Here is a 22,366-nt window from a genome sequence, read left to right on the forward strand (position 1 = left end):
CGACGAACTATTTGTTTGGGAACCTCCAGCTGGCATCATAGTTTGAGCTCTACTTCGTATCGATTGTTGTTTGAATGACGGACCTTGTCAGTGTGTGTGTGTGTGTGTGTGTGTGTGTGTGTGTGTGTGTGTGTGTGTGTGTGTAAATATATGTTTATATGTCAGTATGGATATGCATAAAGTTGTGTTGTCACCCCCCCTACACACACACACAACACCACACAACACACACGCACACGCGCGCGCGCACGCACACACACACACACACACACACACACACACACACACACAAGATAAACACACACATGTACGTTCGCTTTTTTTTTCTTTTACACCTGTTGATAACAAAATCAATAACACGCTAAGAAAATGTACGCCCTGTGTGTACACCCCCCCCCTCTCTCTCCTTAACATTATTTTCATCACATTTCCTCCAATCCGCAATGTCTCTCCCCCCCTCCCCCCTCCCTCTCTGTCTCACTGACACAGACACACATATAAACAAACATACACACACGCTTGGCACAACAGTGAAATTAATATATGCAAGTACAGAATGATCAAAAACTGCAGTAGCTGTCACGAGAGTCAGCAATAAAAACAATCCATAGAACATGAGACGTGAATTACATTTTCTGTTTGCTTTTTTTTGTCAACTTGGGATTCCAACAGACTGACTAACTAGTTTAACATGACGTTTTCTTTATCCTTTGTTTAATCCAGGTATTAATAAACAAACAAACAAACGGTGTGTCCAGATTTCCCGAAGATCCATGCATACTTGACAACTTTCACAAAATGCTGAGGCGACAAATCGTAACGATTTTGAAGGGTTTATTCATTCAAGATGTCCTTGACAACTTAAATAAAATGGTGCAGCTAGAAATCGCAACGACTGTGAGGGATTTATTTCTTTGCATTGTGTCATTTATCAGACATCTCTCGACAGTTTCACAACAGCTAGAATTCGTAGTAAAGATTTCAATGAAGAGCATTTACTTCTCTTACAAAACTGCCCATCAAATACCAGTTCTCAGTCATCACAGACTGCTTGAAACGACTGAACCTCGTAAAAGAGGTGTTTTCTGTTAAACATCTTCTCGTTCTTTATGACTGTATTCTTAGCACAACTGTGTCCTTAGAACGCCAGTGAGGTATTTGTCATTTTTGAGGCTCTCTAGCTCGATTTGCTGCCTAGCATTTCTGTTCAGTGCTATGTAAACCCTCGGAGGTTTTGCTTCCAAAATCACTATTTGTCGGTCATTCGCTGACAGGTTAAGCCTGAGGCACTCCCAAGATACTGATTGCAATCGTACCGCTGATGCAAACGCGGTCTGGAGGGGAGGGTGGGATGTTGGGAGGGGCGTGGGGAGGATACATTAGACTTGCTGATACAGGTCTCTAAACACAAGGTGAAACTTGGAACATTTTCACGCCCCACAATTTAACTTTGAGGTTCATTCCAGTATGTACAAACGTGCACGCTCTCTCTCTCTCTGTCTCTCTCTCACACATAAACATACAAGATACACACAAAGCAAAAACGTTCACACACATTTTCCATAACGACTATGACAGCACGGGACTTAAAAAAGAAAAAAAGAAAAAAAAAGATATAGATATATATAAACATAAACTAATACAGGCACACTTTTAAAATTAGTCTGGTCTTTTGTTACTGTATTCGTCTTATCTTGTCACACAGCACTTCTCTGTGTGAAATGTGGACTGCTTTGACAGGGTATTAATAGCGCGTGACGAAAGCTTGGAGTTGTTTATAACCCGACCCCCTTCTCTCTCACTGTGTGTGTGTGTGTGTGTGTGTGTGTGTGTGTGTGCCAAAAGGATTTTCTACACAATTTTTCCAGCGACGACTTTTTCCTTGCCGTGGGTCTTCTCCGTATGATGATAATAGCACTAATGACAACAATACCCACCTATGTCCACCAAACTTTAAAAAACTGCACCAGCTTCTTTTTCTTCTTTTCCCCCCATATGCCTTACAGCCTTGCATTGACGTGTTCTTATCTGTCAGCCTTTGTCCCACATAAAACTGTTCCATAAATAGCCCAGCTGATAAATCATTCTTGTGACTTCTCTGACACGACGCTTGACAGAAGCTGACACGATTCACACACACACAAATTCATGCGCGCACACACACACACACACACTACACACGCAAACACAAACACACACACACACTCCATAGTTTTAATTTAATTACGCCCTTCTTTTCTCTTTTCTTCATGTGAAGCACTATTAGCTCGATCTTTGAAACTTGCAGAAGTTTCAAACGCCATGAACTCCCATCTATGCATCAGATTGGCCATCTTTCTCAATCCCTCTGTTCTCAGACTCTCCTTCCCAAGTTTTCTTCTCTTTACCTCTGCCAGTTTTTTTCTCAACGACTTCGTCTTCCTGTTTACACACACACACACACACACACACACGCGCGCGCGCGCGAACGCATACACGCACACACACACATACACACACACACACGCACACACACACACGCACGTACACACACCCACACACGCACACACACACATACACACACACTTACCCACGGCCGACGATCAGCCTGAGGGCATCCAGATGCCCGTTCCGGGCCGCCCAGGTGACGGCGGACATGCCGTCCTCATCTGGCCAGTTGAGGTCCTTCTTGGTGGCCTGCTGAAGCACGTCCAGGTAGCCGTCTTTGGCAGCGTTGATGAAGCGGTCCGCCATCCTGGATAAGATATATATCCCTCTGCTGGTCTCTTCACCCAGTACGCGGAAGATTTATTTTGTTGGGGGTCAGATATATGTATATATATATATCCCTCTCACGTGCACTTGCAGCTGCTTGGAGTGGTGTGTTGCTGTTGGTTCAGAACTCGTATCTGCCACTTAAAACGTCTGGTCTTGAACGATTTGCTTGTGTCAGTTCTGGTGGTTGTATACAAGCTGCACCACCCTGTCTTGAGCTATTGTACTTGTTGAAATGTTTGGGTGTTTGTTTTTTCCGGCCTTCCTCTTGCGCGTGTATGTTGAACGACTGTTGGTGTTGCTTCTTGTTGGCGTTGTCTCCAGCCACGATGTCCTGAACGTCAGTGATTGTCGCCTTGGTTCACATCAGTTAGGGTGTCAATGTAATTAGCATACAACTTTCTGCTCTGGGCCTTTTCTTTCATGTCCGTTCTCTCTCTTTACCGTCTCGCCTTTTTAATATGCGATAGAGATCTCTGTTTAAACCGGGATATTAGCCTGTAGCTTTAACCGTTCAATGCACGCCTTGTTCTGTGGTTATTCATATGTAGGAGTGTTGGCCGCTCCTTCATCAGTTAACGTCAGTATCCTACTCTGAAAAACAGTACACATTTTCTTTGATAAGGGCTGATATACTTTTACAGTCACTCTACTCTTTGTGTTTGAGTCGCTATGCATTTATCGAAAATTCACTGTCCGCATTGAAGGATAGAAAATAATGTCAACAGTACACAATAGGTCTCCGGAAAAATGATCGTTTTAGAAGTGTGAGGTAAAACGATCTCTCTCTCTCTCTCTCTCTCTCTCTCTATATATATATATATATATATATGTTGTTGTTTTTTTCCCCTCTATTTTCTATTGAAGGAAGTCCCTGTCAAAACAGTTTGCTTTTCTTATCAATATTGGACAAAAGACTAAAACTTTTAATATCGAGAATCAACAACATCTCTGGCAACAATGATACATGCAAGGAAAGGCTCTTACAACGATTACATGTCTCCACCTATAAGCACAACACTGTTCAATACAAGTTCTATTCCTTTACCGCACCGGCATTCAAAAAGATGACAAAATACTGAACAAAACAACACTGAGTCTCGCACGTGGAAGATTTTCATGAGCGTTCTTTCAAAGGCCTAACCTTGTCACTCTTCTTCTGTGCGATCTGTTCCCAGGAAGAAGCGAATGCCGTGTGTTCACAGTAGGTATACACCCTCAGCAGGCAAACTCATCAATAATTGCTCACCCTACCGTCGCACAGTTTGGCCATCACGAGAAGGGGTCTCGATCCGTCCCACAGCCACTACTGACTCAACTCCAGCCAGTTTTCCCCAGCAGCCAAACCCTCAGACCTGTCCCTTCACCAGCCAGCCAGGTGTGCCCCTGTCGCTGAGTGACAATTTCGGTTTCCAATAATACACACACACACACACACACCGTCCCAGGTGCTGCACATACATCGATTAACAGCAGCCCACCTCTCTCTCTCTCTTTCCCCTAACACGTCCGTTCAGTGGCCAGCAGTGAGTGCAGTCTCCAATCCACAGGTAGTAGGGATGAAAGGGACCGGATCTCGTATTGTGTGTGCGGTATAGTTCTGCCCGTGTCTGACTGATTGTGGCGGTGAAGAAATTGTAAGCCCACTGTCCTGTCTGTCCCTGGCTGTGGGACCACCGCTGCTGCTCTGCAACGTGCGCGCGCGCGCATCACGACTGCGATAATCGCGCACTGTTTGTTCGGGCAAGGGTCAGTGTTAAAACGGACGGACATCCGCTCACGTTCGCGCACGATATATGTGCATATTTGTGTGGTGCACGTGAAAACAGACATTCATAAACTCAATGATTCTCTCTCTCTCTCTCTCTCTCTCTCTCTCTGTGAAGTCAGGTCAAGTCAAGTCAAGTCAAAATGATCTTTAATGAGGGTAAAAGAATAAGCTTATACAGCTTTTTTACATTCTGCCCTCAGAAAAAAAGAGAAGAAAATCCCACCAAAAGGGAAGAAATGGGGGAAGTGGGGGTCGGGAAAGGATAATACAGAAATAAACAATTTCAAGAAATACACGAAAATTCTATCGAAAGCAACAACAACAACAAAAATGATACGAGCGAAAATAGCAATAAATATACATTGCAACACACATTATACATTATACGATTACGACATACAGCGCGACATTCAGTTCTTACATCATTAACTTAATTCAGGAAGAAAAGAGCGAGAGTAAGAACGATATATATATATATATATATATATATATATATATATATATAGAGAGAGAGAGAGAGAGAGAGAGAGACAGAGACAGAGAGACAGAGACAGAGAGAGCAGACAAGAACAGACAGTCGGATAAAGTAACAGTCGAGAGATGGAGAAGAGAGACAGAGTCAGAAGGAGAGAGAGAGTTTAAGGTTAGACAGACAGACAGACAGGTATATAGACAGCAGATACAAGGATAATCATATCAAAGCATGAAGGGATCATGTTTTTTCCATCAAATATTTCTTAAGTGCTTTTTTGAATGGTTGCTTCAGACGACATGACTTTAAGGAGGAAAGTAAACCATTCCATAACGTTCCCCCAGAATATGTAAAACTAGATTTATTATAAATTGTTTCGGAGTCGTGGAAAAGATAGTTTGTGACTGTGTCTATTTTCATTCGTAATAAAATTCTATATTATTTTTTTTGGTGCCGTTCCATTCGCTATACTGTGTGTACACATATATTTGTTAAGTAATAGTCGACTTTTGAGCGGAAGAATGTCTATATTTTTATAGTCAGTATCTGTCACAGTATTAGATTTTAGCTTAATCAGTCTTAGAGCTCTTAGAGATAGAATGTGTGCGTGAAAAAATAATTTCCTAGAATGAAGATTGAGAAAATGTTTAACCATGCTAAGCTGGTATATTCTTTTGGAAATTCTTTTTTCTAGATCAGCAATATGATCAGACCATGACAGGTCATTGTCTATTATGACCCCTAATACCTTATGTGATGTAACTTCTTCAATTGTTTTCCCGTGGATGTACAAAGGTGTAAAGGAGGTACGCGCTTTTTTTCTTTTTTTTTTCTTTTTTTGTCGCTTCTGTCGTGTCGTCACATACATACATTTTGTTTTGCCTGTATTTAGAGATAAGTGGTTCAACTCAGTCCATTTGACCAAACTAACTATATTGTTCTGAAGGTAATTTACAAGTTCAGTTGGATTATCATTATTTGACTGAAGTGAGGTGGCGTCCGCGAACATTTCACATGTGCATTATAATATGTAATGGCAAGTTATTTATATATCTGGAAAATAAAAGTGGTCCAAGCACTGATCCTTGTGGTACACCAATTTTTACAGGCAGTAAATCAGACCTGCTAGAACTGATTTCAACCAACTGATGACGGTCACTGAGAAAGGAGATGAAAAGATTTAAAGCATCATTTGACAAATTTTAATGTGTGAGTTTTCTGACAAGAAGAGAGTGGTTGATTATGTCAAAAGCCTTGGCAAAGTCAACAAAGAGAATACCTGTGAACACATTATTGTTTATATTTGAAAGACATCTTTCAATAAATTGTATGAGAGCTGTGTGACAGGGGTGATTTTCCCGAAAACCTGACTGGTTTTCATGTATCAAATCATATTTCTTGAGATAGGAATTAAAGTGAGATTGTACATGTCTTTCAAGTGGTTTGGACAAAACAGACAGTATAGAAATAGGTCTTTAGTTAGAGGGATTATCTCGGTCTCCTGCTTTGTACAGTGGTATAACCTTAGCTGGGAAAAGCTGCATGTTTATCAATACATAAATTATATACATAGGTGAGAGTGTCTGATATATATGCTGCAACGGTCTTCAGTATTTTACCATTGATTTCATCTAAGTCTCTTGTTCTAGATTGTTTCAGGCGTAGTAAGCTATCAAATACTTCGTTTGTTGTCACAGTTGGTTTATCAAAGTTGGCTGGGATGTTTTTTGAGTCACAGTATTGTTTCAGTAGTTTTAGTTCGTTTTTATTTGTTTTATCATTTACAATTATATTGTTGGCAATGTTAGCAAAATGAAAGTTTAACTTTTCTGGTGATATCTCTTTTATTGGTTTATGGAATTAGACATTGAGTTCTTGTTAGTCAAGATATTAATGGCTTTCCAAACTGCTTTCGAATTCTGGTAAGAAGACACTAGATTTTGAAAATATTTAATCCGAATTTTTCATTTCATAGAGTTTACTTTATTTCTTTGTTTTCTATATAATTCTACTTTCTTTGATCTGTGGTAGTAATCTCTTAATTCAATTTCATTATCTATTTCCTTTGTCAACCACGGAGGCTTAATTTTATGCTTCACCCTTTTTCTTAAAAAAGGGAGCATGTCGATCATACACAAGAAAAAAAATCGGTTGTGTGTGTGTGTGTGTGTGTGTGTGTGTGTGTGTGTGTGTGTGTGTGTGTGCGTGCGTGCGTGCGTGCGTGCGTGTGTGTGTGTGTGTGTGTGTGCGTGCGTGCGTGCGCGCGCGCGAGTGACGGGAAACAGAGACACTGAGAGATAGCTCAGTGTGATTTATTCATGGGTAAAGGAAGGAAAGGAGAGTTGTAGGGCGTTCCAACGGATACCGAAAAATATTATCAGAGCAAAACCCTAGTACCTGTTGTTTTTTTCCAACACACACACACACACACACACACGGAGAGCAGAGTACTGTGTGTGCTAATTATATCGGCAACACCAGCTACGCTGTAAATTGCTGGCTTCATCAGACTGATTGATTTGTTTTTGAGTGATAATCAAAAGGCAGTGGCGGGCACAGATGTTCACTAATCTGCCCAACCAGCGACATTATTGCTGCATGGGTGGGTGCAGACCTGATTCAGTTCAGCAGCAACACACACTTCGCCATTAAACACCAACAACACAGCAGTAGGCTAATGCGAAATTGTCCCGTTTGGGAGAAAAAAAAATTAGTTTTGCTCAGTAATGTGAGACTCAAGTTGTTGCTAGGGTTAGGTCACAGTTTTGGTTCGATTCTCAATCAAGTACTCAAGAGAGAGAGAGAGAGAGAGAGGGGGGGGTGGGGGGGGGGGGGGGGGCAGAGAGTATGGATGTATATGGTTCGATTCTCAGTCAGGTACTCAAGAGAGAGAGGAGGGAGCAGGGAGGGAGGGAGGGCAGAGAGTAGTAGTAGTAGTAGGCCTCCTTCGGTCATGGCTGACCATGGATAGAGTATATCCGACCTTATGTCTAACTGGGCTGTCTGCTTGGACCAAGCAGCGTCGCCCGTGACTGTAGAGACCGATGCGAGAGAGACAGTCTCTGTCGCAGCGATCACATGTGTAAGCTGATGCTGGTCTGTCGGCTGCCGTCCCTTTTCTGCGAGCTCGCTTTTCTGCTGCAGCAGCTGACAGTTTGTCCTCATCTATCCGTAGCTGATTCTTGAGAGTGCTTCTCCATCTGTTGCGGTCATCTGCAAGGCCCTCCCAGGACTCAGTGTTGATCTCAAGTGCCTTCATGTCACGTTTGCAAACGTCTTTGTATCTCAGCTGTGGGCTGCCGATGCTTCTCTGCCCCGTGACGAGCTCTCCATAAAGGATGTCTTTTTGGATGCGACCATCTTCCATGCGGCGAACGTGGCCCAGCCAGCGCAGCCGACGCTGTCTCAGCATGGTATACATGGTCGAGAGACCAGCGCGAGTCAGGACTCCGGTGTTTGTCACCTTGTCTTGCCAGGAGATGCCGAGTATGCGCCGTAGGCTTCTCAGGTGGAAGGTATTGAGCCTTTTCTCCTGACGAGCATGTGTGGTCTACGCTTCACTGCCATACAGCAAGGTGCTGATGATGCAGGCGTTGTATACAGTCATCCTTGTCTTCGTGGTCAGCTTGGGATTTGTCCACACTCTTTGTGTGAGGCGGGCTAGCGTTGTGGCTGCCTTCCCGATCCTCTTGTCGATCTCGGTGTCAAGGGAGAGGTTGTCGGTGATGGTGGACCCAAGGTAAGTGAATTGATGGACGGCTTCAAGCTCGTGGTCATCAATGGTGATGGCTGGTGGAGATGGCGTGTCTTGGCCTAGGACATTTGTCTTCTTGAGACTGGTGGTCAGACCGAAATCTTTGCAGGCCTGGGAGAAGCGGTCTATTAGTGACTGCAAGTCCCGCTGGGTGTGGGTCACAACTGCGGCATCGTCAGCAAAGAGCATGTCTCTGATGAGGGCTTCGCGGACTTTTGTCCTTGCTCTGAGGCGGGCGAGATTGAAGAGCCTGCCATCTGATCTGGTCCGCAGGTAGATCCCTTCTTGCGCTGTGCTGAACGCATGTCTCAGGAGAACAGCAAAGAAGATTCCAAATAGGATGGGGGCGAGGACACAGCCTTGTTTGACACCGCTGCGTACGTCGAAGGGCTTGGAGAGGTTACCATTTAAACTGCACCGTCCCTTTCATGTTGGAGTGGAAGGACGCAATCAAGCTGTGCAGTTTGGGGGGGCAGCCAATCTTTCGAAGAGCCCTGACAAGGCTGTCTCTGCTGACTAGGTCTTGGTGAGGTCAATAAATGAGACATACAGGGGCATACAGGGGCATCCTCTGCTCTCTGCACTTCTGGATTTGGCGAAGGGAGAAGATCATGTCTACCATGGATCTCTCTGCTCGAAAACTGCACTGTGATTCCGGGTAAACGCGTTCGGCCAGTTTCTGCAGGCGAATTAGGAGGACCCGAGCGTAGACTTTGCCTACAATGCTGAGAAGTGAGATGCCTCTGTAGTTGTTGCAGTCGCTCCTTTCACCCTTGTTTTTGTAGAGGGTGATAATCTTGGCGTCCCTCATGTCCTGCGGTACAGCTCCCTCATTCCAGCACTTACAGAGGACTGTGTGCAGAGGATGCAGAAGAGTAGTCTTGCAGTGTTTAATGAGGTCTGGGGGAATTCCGTCACTGCCAGGTGCCTTGCCTGATGTCAGGCTGTTAATGGCCTTGCTGAGTTCGTCCTCATTTGGCTCTGCGTCAAGCTCTTCCATGACCGGCATGCACTTGATGGCATCGAGGGCTGAGTTGGACACCATGTTTTCTGTGGAGTAGAGGTCGGAGTAGTGTTCTGCCCATCTCTCCATCTGCTGGCTAGGATCGTTGATTACTTCCCCAGTGGAGGAAATGAGGAGGGCAGTCTTGCTCTGTGTTGGTCCCAGTGCCTTCTTGATACCATCATGCATCTCTCGGATGTTGCCTCTTTCAGCAGCATTCTGTATTTCTTCGCTGAGCTCTGTCCAGTACTCATTTGCACATCGCCTGGTGTTAAACTGAACCTTACTGTTGATCCGGCCCATAAAAAGAGGTCAAAAGTACATAATATGGTGATCACGTAGCGACAATACAATGCAAAATACACACTAATTTAAACCTGTAGAACAAAAGTGCTTCTTGTGCATTCTAAATTTCTTCATTGCTGTCAACGAATTCCTGTCGTATCTTCAGGGCATTGAATATATAAACACAGAGTTTACGAATACTGTAAATTGAACCATTCTTCAGCAAGTGAACATACAACTGACTTTAGATTTAAGATGTTTTTACCTTAAGTTATTGTAGAGGACACAAATGTTTATAAAAATGGTTTTCATCTTCGACCACGTTATAACGTTTACATGCGTGATTTGAATTACATTTGAATGTTCTCCTGAAAAATGATCCATTTATTGGGAGCAAACCAAGCCGTACTCTTATCAAGCAGTCCCTTAAACTCTTTTTATCCTCAAAGTCAAAATATTGCTTACATTCAAAACCAGTTTTGAACAGTCTGTAGTTATGATATATATCTTTAGACATTACTAACTCGTCCCACTCTTGCATGAATATATCTTTCATTCTCTGCTTTAAAAATGACAAAAAAGTTGCCAAATCTAAATAAAGTATTTTTGACTGAAGACACCCAGCATTTTCCCCTTTCGTCCAAGTTAAACAGCATCAAATATGCCTGTCTGGGTAATCGGTGCCCATCCATCAGTATTCAACAGCCTTAACCAGTACCTGAAACACCTCACAGCACTATTTATATTGAGTGGATAACGGCCCAATTCTCCGCATACAGACTTGTTTGGTACCCTAAGTGGTCTGTTAAAAAAACACGCTTACATGCAAAGGAATGAACCTTCTCGATATTATCAAGTCTGTTCAGACCCCACATCTCGTAGGGGTCCAAAAGAATGGGTGTGAGACAGACAGACAGACAGAGAGAGAGAGAGAGAGAGAGAGAGAGAGAGAGAGAGAGAGAGAGAGAGAGAGAGAGAGAGAGAGAGAGAGAGAGAGAGAGAGAGAGAGAGAGAGAGAGAGGAGTATTTAAAGAACAAACACACATTTCTCTTTGTCAGACAAGGCACACAACTCCAACCCTTGCCGCTCAGCGCTTCCCACCACTTGCATTCTGCCGTGGTAGAGAGCCGTTGTAACTGTGAACTAGCCAAACGACTGAAGGGTCTCTTCTTTACTGACCCATAATTAACTCTGTACAGAGTCATGGGGCGCCGCACTACGGAGCTGTTCGTCAGATTCGCCAACTCTGTCAGTTCACTGCCATCGAAAACTGTTTTATCGGTCTGGGTCTCTGCAAATGATTTCCCTTTTCGTTCTGTAACTGATGTCGGTGGTTGTTTTTTTTTTTTTTTTCTTCTTCTTCTTCATCGTCTTCCCCAACCCCGTCTTCCTCCGTGACCAGTTCCCTGGAGGACTGTTTGAGCAAGGCCACTGGATCTTGTTATGTGGCCACACCAACATATAGTATATTTTTCTAAGTGATATCAGCAGACCTTCATGTAAGATCTCATTTCCACGAGACCTTCATGTAAGATCTCGTTTTCCATTTGTATTAATACAACGGGATCAGCTCTATGTTCCCCCAAATATTCTTTCCCTGTTTCAGCCAGGTCTACGTCCCCCCAGGTCTGCATTCCCCCACTGATGACCACTACCATAATCCAATAGTGCTGAGACTGCATTATGTTGTCACATCTGCGCGTGATTATGTATTGGACCTTATTATGTAGCAGACCTTCATGTAAGATCTCATTTCCATTTGTGTCTTCACAAGTGACTGAGAACGTTGATGTTTTTGACTTTATGCATTCATTATCAGTTGTTTCGCTTGTCAGTTTAACGACTTCTCTTTTACGAAGTCCTTTAAGTAATTTCCTGTAACTGTTTTTAGAGTTGTTTTGTTGTTGGGGGGAGTGCTGAGATTGGAATCAAGCCAGACCGTGATTATTGCAAATTTCAATTTATTTTGGTATGCTTTGTCTCTTTTGGGCCTTTAACGCTATGCTTTTGAAACAGACGTGCCCGTCGATTCTAAATTAATTCCCACTATTCAGTGATGCGAACAGATGTGCACTCACGCGTGCGCGTGTGCCGTGTGTGTGTGTGTGTGTGTGTGTGTGTGAGACTATGTATATAATGAGTGTGAGAGAGAGAGAGAGAGAGAGAGTCCCAGAAGTCTCCCCAGAGCTTCCAACACTGATGTGGACTCCGATGGCCCCGTTGTTGTTTCCTGGCCTCAAAGACTTCATTGGAGCCGCCGGTGCAGATGCCCAACTGAGCGATGATGTCTCTGAAGCCTGTTCCTCCAGTGAGTTTTCCCAGAGTACCAAGGAAAGAACAAGTGAAGTGAAACGCACCAAGACATACTGCATTCTTATGGGACTGGTCATTTTGCCAAATGGCCAAATGCAAGGTCAAACGCGACAAGGGCATACTCTTGACCCAGTCTCGTTGCGTTCAGTGACACCTGCAGAACCTGCTGCATTGTTACTGTCGGTGACAGGAAGAAGAACAGATTGCATAGAGTCAACTGGTGACTGCTCCTACACATTGGTCAGATACGTTCCAGTAAGTGACACCCAACCTGCCATTTCTGTAATGGGTAGCTCACAGAAGACGTATTATCTGGTCAGAATCTGCATGAATCAGGACACAACAGCGTCATCTGTAGTAAGTTGAATGGGGGCATGAGTGTCAGTCAACTATTTTGAGCATGGGCTGTACCTCATTGTTTGTAAAACATGGCTGGAGCTCTGGAGACTAATACTGATGGCTAGGTGGGTGTGTCGATGAAGGACATGTCATTGTGCACCGGTGTCTGGGCCTGTTTTCAGAGTTTCTTGCTACTTTTTGATTGGCAGTTCCATATATTGAATGTCTTTGTCAGATCCTAATCCTGATTCCTGTATCTTGCTACTTTTTGATTGGCAGTTCCATATATTGAATGTCTTTGCCAGATCCTAATCCTGATTCCTGTAAATCACTATTGTCTCCGCAGGAGTGAAGAGTCACGTTATCGGGAGAGATGGTTTCTGGCAGCAAGCTGTTACTTTGAAGTCCATTGTAGCAGACTGCAGTTTCAATTTTAAGGATACACCTGTGAGACACACAGTGGCCAAAGTGATTCAAAATAATTATATATGCTGACAAGTTTAGCGCTTCCAGTTAGATGGCAGATTACCGGCAGTGCCCAGAACGATGTACTTCGGCAACTCCACTTCCCACGGGTGAAAGCATAATACGTGTTGCGAAACGAGGAAGTGATTCTGAATTTCTATTCAGGAGGATTTCTCTATTCAGTTAGAACACATTCCAGGAAGTCCTTTGCAGAACCAGGAGCCTTTCGTTCATCAGTCAAAAAAGACACCATTGCTGGTGGCCAATGACACACTGGAGCTCCTCTTTAACTATGAATGAGACAGAGGAGAGTGAGGGCTGCCGCTTCCAACCTCTGATGCAGAAGCAACAGAAGCGCTTTTAACAGTTGGGCCTGTGTGTGTGTCTGGTGAGTACGGTAACTCATTCCAGTCATTTGGAGCTGCAAAACCTATTTTGCTCCCGAAATGTTCAGTCTAGTCCTGTGGGTTGGGTTGTGATATTGTGGCTGTTTCTCTTGCGTGCATGATACATCTCTCAACACTGATACACGCTCGCCCATGATGCTCTTTTCCATTTACCCACACACATGGTTAAAAGCGTCCCTGTCGGTTTCCTTTTGTTTTGTAAATAATTTGTCTCTTCTTCCATGCCTATCCACAACCCTCAGAATTAAGTCCATTCCGAAAGATTTAATCCAATTTTAAAGTCATTCATTGAATTGCTCAGTATATATATATATATATATATATATATATATATATTATGTATGTCATCAAAATTTTATCCATCATCGAACGGAATGTACACACACACACACACACACACACACACACATATATATATTCCGTTCGATGATGGATAAAATTTTGATGACATACATAATAAACATACAAACAAAAATCCGATTCTGCTTCCACCATCCCACTTCATCAATTTGAACACAACCAGTGCCATTCAATTCTTTTATTTCATATCACAGAATCTGTCTTGTATCTAAATGCTGCTACCAAGAAGTAATGTCTAAACATCTAAAAGAAACTAAAAGCAGAATACAAAATAATACAAGATATAAACACAACAGTAACTGTTAACAACCAAGTTTCAAAATGAAAAAAAAATAGTAAGAGAAGAAAAGATAACATTGCAAAAAAAGAAAAATGTAAACACATCTCAATTTTAATTGCTAAGTTAAAGTCGACCATTGCTTTTCAAACATTAAAGAAAAATTGAAGCAATAACAGAAATCATTGTTCATAGAATATGAATAGATATAGTATGAAAAAATGGCAATGAATACCACCCTCATCTCCAACACCTCCCCCAGTACTCAGAACACCAACAGTCATTGGTTGGCCTGCAAATGCATGCCTTGCAAATGAGTCCATATCTCACTTCGCTTTACTCCTAATTGAACATTTTAGACCAGTTTCTAAAAGTCTCAAAGGCACACACCAGTGAGAGTTCTACACGATGTATTCCTTTGAAAAATCAGGACAGGAAAATTACTGAGCAATGTCATGTCACTAATAATTCAATAATGCCATCACAAATACATTTGGTGATAGATGAAGCTATTTAAAGATGGACTAAAATACAGAAGAAAAACAAATCAGCAAGTGGTCCTCTAAAGACCACTCTGGAATCTGTCTTGAACACTGGAGAAAAACTCTTGAACAAAATCAAGGTTGATGTCTTTCTAATTGGCCAGGTTTTATTTGAGTAAAAGGCCAGTGAGCATTGTTTATATTTTCACATGTGGTTTCTGGTGCAAAGCAGCCACCATCAGAATGTGGGCATTGCTCTGCACCTGTTGATTGGTCATGTGGGCATTGCTTTGCACCTGTTGATTGGTCATGTGGGCATTGCTTTGCACCTGTTGATTGGTCATGTGGGCATTGCTTTGCACCTGTTGATTGGTCATGTGGGCATTGCTTTGCACCTGTTGATTGGTCATGTGGGCATTGCTTTGCACCTGTTGATTGGTCATGTGGGCATTGCTTTGCACCTGTTGATTGGTCATGTGGGCATTGCTTTGCACCTGTTGATTGGTCATGTGGGCATTGCTTTGCACCTGTTCATTGGTCAACACTGTTTACAAGTGCACCAAACCATCAAGCAGCACACTGGACCATATAAAGATCTGTAGACATCAGTCAAGAAAATAAAACTATGTTGGTACAGTCATGTAACAAGATCAACTGGCCTTGCTAATACAATCCTCCAAGGAACTGTTAAGGAAGGGAGACTGTAGGGAAGACAAAAAACAAACACACACAAAAAAAAAACAACCAAAAAATAAACACGATAGACTAACAACATTGCAGAAGGAACGGGAAATGATTTGCAGGGACTAAGGCTTTCATACACAAACTGCAGACCCGAAGGAATCTGGTGAACTGTTGTTCTGTCAAGCACCCCAATGACTCTTCACAGACTTGAAGGAGAAGAAGAAGGTAGCTTTGTTGGTGAAGGGGGAAACTAATGTGGCTTTCTTTGAAAGCAGTGACACACAAACTCACTCAGGGTATGTACAGTCATCAAATGTTAGGAAAAGTTGGGAGAATTATATCGGAACCCTTTAAAAAGCTTTCAAAGTCTTTGAAAACTGACTTGGCTTTGTAAAAGTTAGTAAATACAAGCAAGTTGTCCCCTCACTAAAAAGCACCCAAACACCTTTGTAGTGTTTTCTCCAGGTAGAAAAATAATCAAAGTTCAAACCTCAATCAGAAATCAAACATGACACTTGCAAATTCCAAAGTTCAGAGTAGTGTATTTTCATAATCTGTAAAACCGTTCTTCCTTCTCTTGTTTGATAGGTTTTCCCAGCTTTGTTATGTTGTAACAGTACTTTGTCACACTGCAAATTTTAATCTAGGAAATCACATTTGGAAAATAAAGTCAGCATAACTCAAAATAGTCTTGCAGCATGTCCACTTTTTCCACACCCAATAATTTAAAAGCTGTGCAATGGTTTCTTTTGTAATAAAACACATTTACATAACTTGTCTTCTATCTAAATATTGTTAACTTACACATCACAAGAACTTATAGAAGAAGTCATATGGCTGATGAAATGAGTAAAAAAGAAAAGAAAATTAATATAATCTATTAATTATGACCATAAAAAATTCACCAATAATGTAATATATACAAATCTTGCAAAAACTAAATCAAGTCATGTAGCACTTTTGCAAGGCAGTCACTGATCAAAACCATCTCACTGGTACCTACATTTTTTCTAATGATAAAATTGTCCACAAAACACAATAGTGGACATTTCAAATGCAATCACAAGCATAGCAAAAATAAGACTTTTCTCTATAAAACAATCTTGGCAGCCAAAAATGAATAAATGTTACAAGAAAATTATTCAAAATGACAGGATTTATTAAACAGGTTTTCGAAAAACAGTTACTTAAGATGCTTAATTAAGTAACTTTTATTTGATTCTGAGATCAAACTGAAGATAAAGCGAGTTATCTTTAACTAAAAACAACTTTATATTAAACAACAAAAGCTCCGGTATAGCTAACTTAAAGAACAACAACAATGTCAAACAGCATCGTCAAATGATCAGGATAATCCACAAAAACCAACACCCATCAGGACATATAACACAAACTGCTCTGCACATAGTGGATTCAGTGTCCTCGAGGCAGTGTCATATATCTGTATTCGATTGAATAAAAGAGGCATCCATCAGTCTCGGAAGACCATGGAATTGCGCTCTATGTTGTGGTTGATACAAACTGAGTGTGACTGGACAGGCTAATACTGGAGTGTCAGTCCCTCCCACACTGTGCACAAGACAAGTCTGTGAGAATGCTGTGTTGTTTGTGATTGCATGTGTGATGTTTTGTGAACTTCTCAACACAAATGATCAATGCGGCATTGTATTGAAAAACACAACTGCTGCACTTTAACCACTGTTTTCATATATGTGGTGTTTTGTCAATTTTCCCAACACAACTGATCTATGTGTCTATGTGATCTATGTGTACACCTGCTGAACTTTAACCATTGTCCGCAAGTGTAGGTCTGCCCCTTTGGAACTATGGAACTATGCAATGAAAGATTACTTTAAACCAGGATTATAACAGCACTCTCTTACACACACACACACACACACACACACACACACACACACACACACACACACACAGTGAAAGATTACTTTAAACCAGGATTATAACAGAACTCTCTTACACACACACACACACACACACACACACACACACACACACACACACACACATTGAATGACTGGCCTGGAAATGTCATCCTAACAATGCCAAGATCCAATATCTGAAGTGCAAACTGGTTGACATGGTATGAAATAATGGATCAGGAAACCTTTGCACATGTAAAGAAATTCCTTTGACAATATCGCAGTTCCAATCTGCATGCAATGACTTTTATGCATGTTAAACCACTCCCACAATTCAAAGGATTACTGCATAATTTACAGCTATAAAACATCTTAAGAAATTATGGTTCTGAAAACTATTTTTGTTTCTGGCCTCATAACTAGGGAACATTTAAGATATTCAAATATAACATTCTGAAATACTCATGTGTTTTCTACAATGTGAATAATCAAACTATTATAAGGCAGGAAATGAATTTGACTCTCAGTGCATTGTATGGTCACAGTGAAAAAAGTTTCAGCAGATCAACCACAAAAATGAAAAAGCAACCTAAAAAACAAGCCATGCCTTATCAAAATTATGCAACACACTTGCTGCTTTTAGGATGCAAACATGAACTTGCAAGCATATTTTTGGCCAGTAAAAAGTTTTACATGTGCAACATGCAAAACTGGTGTGTACACATATGCATGCCCACATGTGGCCCAACAGACACACAAATTCATGTGTTCTCTCACTTATACACTCTCATACATACATGGCACTCATAAAATTCATTTTTACAAGTTCATCTGAACTGACCACAGCAAAAAAAATGAAAAAAACAAAAACAAAAAAAATTGATGATATTTACAGATTACCTGACAAATATATCACAAAGATTGGTGAAACAAATAAGGATAAGCAGTGAAATGGTAACCCGTATTAAGATCAATGAGAAATGATTGTAAAATATATATTTGAGACAGTTTAAAAATACAAATCTAAACAGCAACCATAGTTTTGTCGAGGAATTATTTTATTTACAGGGTTCATTTTTTGGGGGGTTGTTTGGGTTTTTCCCTTTTGTTTTTGTTTGCTTATGTTAAACATACCTGTTCTTTCAGTCAAATATATTATGAAACATACACAAGATATGATCCACATTTTTATGAGAAATGGGTTACATGTGGTGTATATGATACCAATTTGAATGAAAAAATGTTTATAAACATTTAAAAAATCTGAGAGAGAGAAAATTTCCCCCTCTGCGTGCAAAGCTAAAATGTCGGACTTTATGTGGAAGACATAAACAAGTATCAAAAAAAAAAAAGAAAGAAAAGAACTGAATGATTAACATAAACATAATATTTCATTGTACTGTTAAAGATTTTCATAAGTTTTGAAAGGCAGGAACATCTGAAACAAGCAATATATTGCAATAAAGAAATAAACGCTGTGTGAACATTTTCCAGAATTCTGACTTGTGCAGTTTGACAGCTGCCAGAAAATGCATGTGTGATGGTTTTAGTGTATTTGACAATGTGCGTATGCATGTAACAATGAACATGCATGTTACAGGCTATAATGCATGTGTCACATGGTACAGTGATAATGGAAGTAAGAGATTGCATAAAGTGATCTTTTTGTGAGTGTAAACAGTTTCAGATCAGACAGCACAGAATTAAAAAAAAAGAAGAAAAAAGTGAACTATCGTCTTCACTCCAAGTCACAATTGCCACATGTAAAATCATGTCAGTGTCCATTTTCTTTTCGGCATGATCAAGATGCTAAAGGAAAAAGAAACAATAAAACCCTCTGATGCTTCAGACTGCATGACACTTTCACACTTGTGAAAAAACAAAATCCAAAATTTGCAGCACAAGTCTGTCTGGACTGTTTGGAGACAGGCAGCTAGCTTTGTCAATCTACAAGACGAAACAGTAGTTTATGTTCCTCTGAACAGACACAGGCAGCTTTGTCAATCTTCAAGAAGAAACAGTAGTTTATGTTCCTCTGAACAGACACAGGCAGCTTTGTCAAGCTTCAAGAAGAAACAGTAGTTTATGTTCCTCTGAACAGACACAGGCAGCTTTGTCAATCTTCAAGACGAAACAGTAGTTTATGTTCCTCTGAACAGACACAGGCAGCTAGCTTTGTCAAGCTTCAAGAAGAAACAGTAGTTTATGTTCCTCTGAACAGACACAGGCAGCTTTGTCAATCTTCAAGACGAAACAGTAGTTTATGTTCCTCTGAACAGACACAGGCAGCTTTGTCAAGCTTCAAGAAGAAACAGTAGTTTATGTTCCTCTGAACAGACACAGGCAGCTTTGTCAAGCTTCAAGAAGAAACAGTAGTTTATGTTCCTCTGAACAGACACAGGCAGCTTTGTCAAGCTTCAAGAAGAAACAGTAGTTTATGTTCCTCTGAACAGACACAGGCAGCTTTGCCAAGCTTCAAGAAGAAACAGTAGTTTATGTTCCTCTGAACAGACACAGGCAGCTCTGTCAAGCTTCAAGAAGAAACAGTAGTTTATGTTCCTCTGAACAGACACAGGCAGCTAGCTTTGTCAAGCTTCAAGAAGAAACAGTAGTTTATGTTCCTCTGAACAGACACAGGCAGCTAGCTTTGTCAAGCTTCAAGAAGAAACAGTAGTTTATGTTCCTCTGAACAGACACAGGCAGCTTTGTCAAGCTTCGAGAAGAAACAGTAGTTTATGTTCCTCTGAACAGACACAGGCAGCTTTGTCAAGCTTCGAGAAGAAACAGTAGTTTATGTTCCTCTGAACAGAGACTGAGAGCAGTCCCTCATATATGCATGGTGAAGACATATTTTCTTTGACAAGTTTTTTTTGGGTTTTTTTTTTAATGAAAAGTGCTATTAATCAGTGTACTATTTCTGTAAACTGCTCTTGGTGATTCTTCCATGAGTGAGAATGGCCAATGCAAAACCGCTCAATAATCAAGATACAAAGCCACACAGACATGAATACCTTTTAAAAATAGAAACATATAAAGCTTAAAGCATTTGAATTCAATATATCATTGGTATTCAATTGCTGATGACAAGTTGAAACTAATAAAAAAAAGAAATTATATGTACTGTTTTTACTAATATCACAGTATACAGCAAACCACATTCTGACAATTTTAACTAAAAAAAAAAAAATCAACATAATTAGTCATCAAAAATGTGTAAGCGTGCCTAAACACAGAAACTTTCATTGCAGTTTGTGGCAGCCCATTCATCTGAAAGCGACTGTAAATCAAACCATGTCCTCCCATATATTCATACTGATCTGTTCATTTGTGAAGTTAAGATAGTAAGTTTATAAAAAATATCAACTAAACAACAACAGAGAAAGAGAAAAAAATCAACACAAATATAAGCAACCATTCCTATTTGAAAAAAAAACAAACCCAACCAATCTCACAGATCTGGATTTGCTATGAAACTGGTAATAAAGATCACAATATTGCCATAAGATTAGTCATAAAAATCTCAGTATCATCCAAAATTGATTGCATATCTGATACAGGTTTGTGTGTTTCCAAACACAACTGCATGTTCTGGTTCAGCCTCAGTGCGGGCAAATAAAAGACAAACCCACTGTTTTCGTGCTTTCCATGAAGGCTCAAAAGTCAATGTGAAAATCTGTCTTTTAAATTGAATGCAAATCAGACTCTCTTGAAAGGATTATACATACACATATATGCAAGCATGCACACATGTATGCATGTACACACACACATAAACACATCCATGCACACTAACACTCCTATGTACACACACATGCATGCACACACACACATATGGTATCATATTAACCCACAATATTTTTCCTTTTTCTCAATAAAAGGAGAAAAATAGGTATGACTCTGCCAAAACAACAAATTAAGGTCATGGCACATAAATAACATACAAACATACATCGACTTGGTGTAAATATTGTATTGCAAACAACTGCCACAGAATGTCAATTTTGTACAGTTGTAACACCATTTTCAACCTACCTTTGAAACATTTAGAAAAAAAAAATGTTGCTACCATTCCTTTGGTGTTTTTTTTCCCCAACCCAGATGTAAAAGCAAATGGAATGTGTAGGTTATATATGCACATTACACACCACAATCCCTTTCCAAACACAACATATACACACACATGGTGCAATTGAAAATCTTATCAATCATGATTCTTTTGCTGTCTCTGTCTTTTATTCAAATGCTTTGTTGTTGACAATAAAGGTGCCACTCTATGAGTCAAAATATTGCAGGCAGTTTCTCTGAATGACATTTATTCACTGAGCATTTTTTATTATTATTATTTTTTTTAATAGTCTTTCAGTTGTTTGTTTTATTTTAGATTTTATTTGCAGTAATGTCACATGTTCATATTTGTACAATTTGAAGACTCCAGATCACTTGGGTAAAGAGCACCCCATTTCTCAAAATTCTTAAGAAACAGAAGATGAACAAAACAATAATCGAAATGGTTACAGTACACTGCTGTTAAACTAAAAAAAACCTATTTGTTAACCCAGTGTGAATCCAATTTGATCAATCCAGTAGATCCAATCCAAGAGACAATAATTATTTTCCTCTATTCTATTCTAAGCTGTTTCTTCAGACAAAAACATTTTCTCACAGAAATATTACAATGGAATCAAACAAACAAACAAACAAAAACCCAACAAAAAAAACAAAATCTTGTCCCTCACTGTCACCACACACACACACACACACACACACACACACACACACACACAAACATCTGAAGTTCCTGCAACTGCACTCTTTCTCTCTCTCCACCACACACACTAAACACATTGAGACTGATTCCTCATTTTTAATTTTTTTTTTTTTTTTTTTTTTATAAAACCATATTCGTCTTGTCAATGAAAGGAATCAGGTAAAAAGTTTATTCCAAAAGTGACATGCACTGTTTACCAAACATTTCCATTATTCCACAGCAAGGAATATTGGTCCTCTCTGTTGTTCCCAAGGACATGATGTTCTGGCAGCCATGAAATACACTCCGGAAACATTTCTTTTTGTCCAACGTGCTATCAACATTGCATTAAAGAGAACCCATGATCCATCA

The 22,366-nt window shown here is 40.5% G+C and overlaps 1 protein-coding gene across 7 annotated transcripts in view; it reads right to left on the bottom strand.

The window, feature by feature from the left end:
• The window catches only part of LOC143284382 (pre-mRNA splicing regulator USH1G-like), a 41,877-nt gene extending 37,510 nt beyond the window's left edge, over nucleotides 1-4,367 (bottom strand). Inside the window, exons 1-2 of one of the 7 annotated variants that reach the window (XM_076591074.1) lie at nucleotides 4,004-4,367; nucleotides 2,570-3,343 (exon numbers count right to left, since the gene is read on the bottom strand). In XM_076591074.1, coding sequence (XP_076447189.1) covers nucleotides 2,570-2,733 — 164 coding nt within the window. In that variant the 5' untranslated portion in view covers nucleotides 2,734-3,343; nucleotides 4,004-4,367. Of the gene's footprint in view, nucleotides 1-2,569; nucleotides 3,349-3,741 lie in introns of all 7 variants that reach the window. The other 6 variants (XM_076591073.1, XM_076591082.1, XM_076591076.1 and 3 more) reach the window with 6 other exon arrangements.
• Nucleotides 4,368-22,366: the final 17,999 nt, after the last annotated feature.

The sequence above is a fragment of the Babylonia areolata genome, chromosome 1, assembly GCF_041734735.1.
Source record: "Babylonia areolata isolate BAREFJ2019XMU chromosome 1, ASM4173473v1, whole genome shotgun sequence".
Lineage (NCBI taxonomy): Eukaryota > Metazoa > Mollusca > Gastropoda > Neogastropoda > Buccinidae > Babylonia > Babylonia areolata.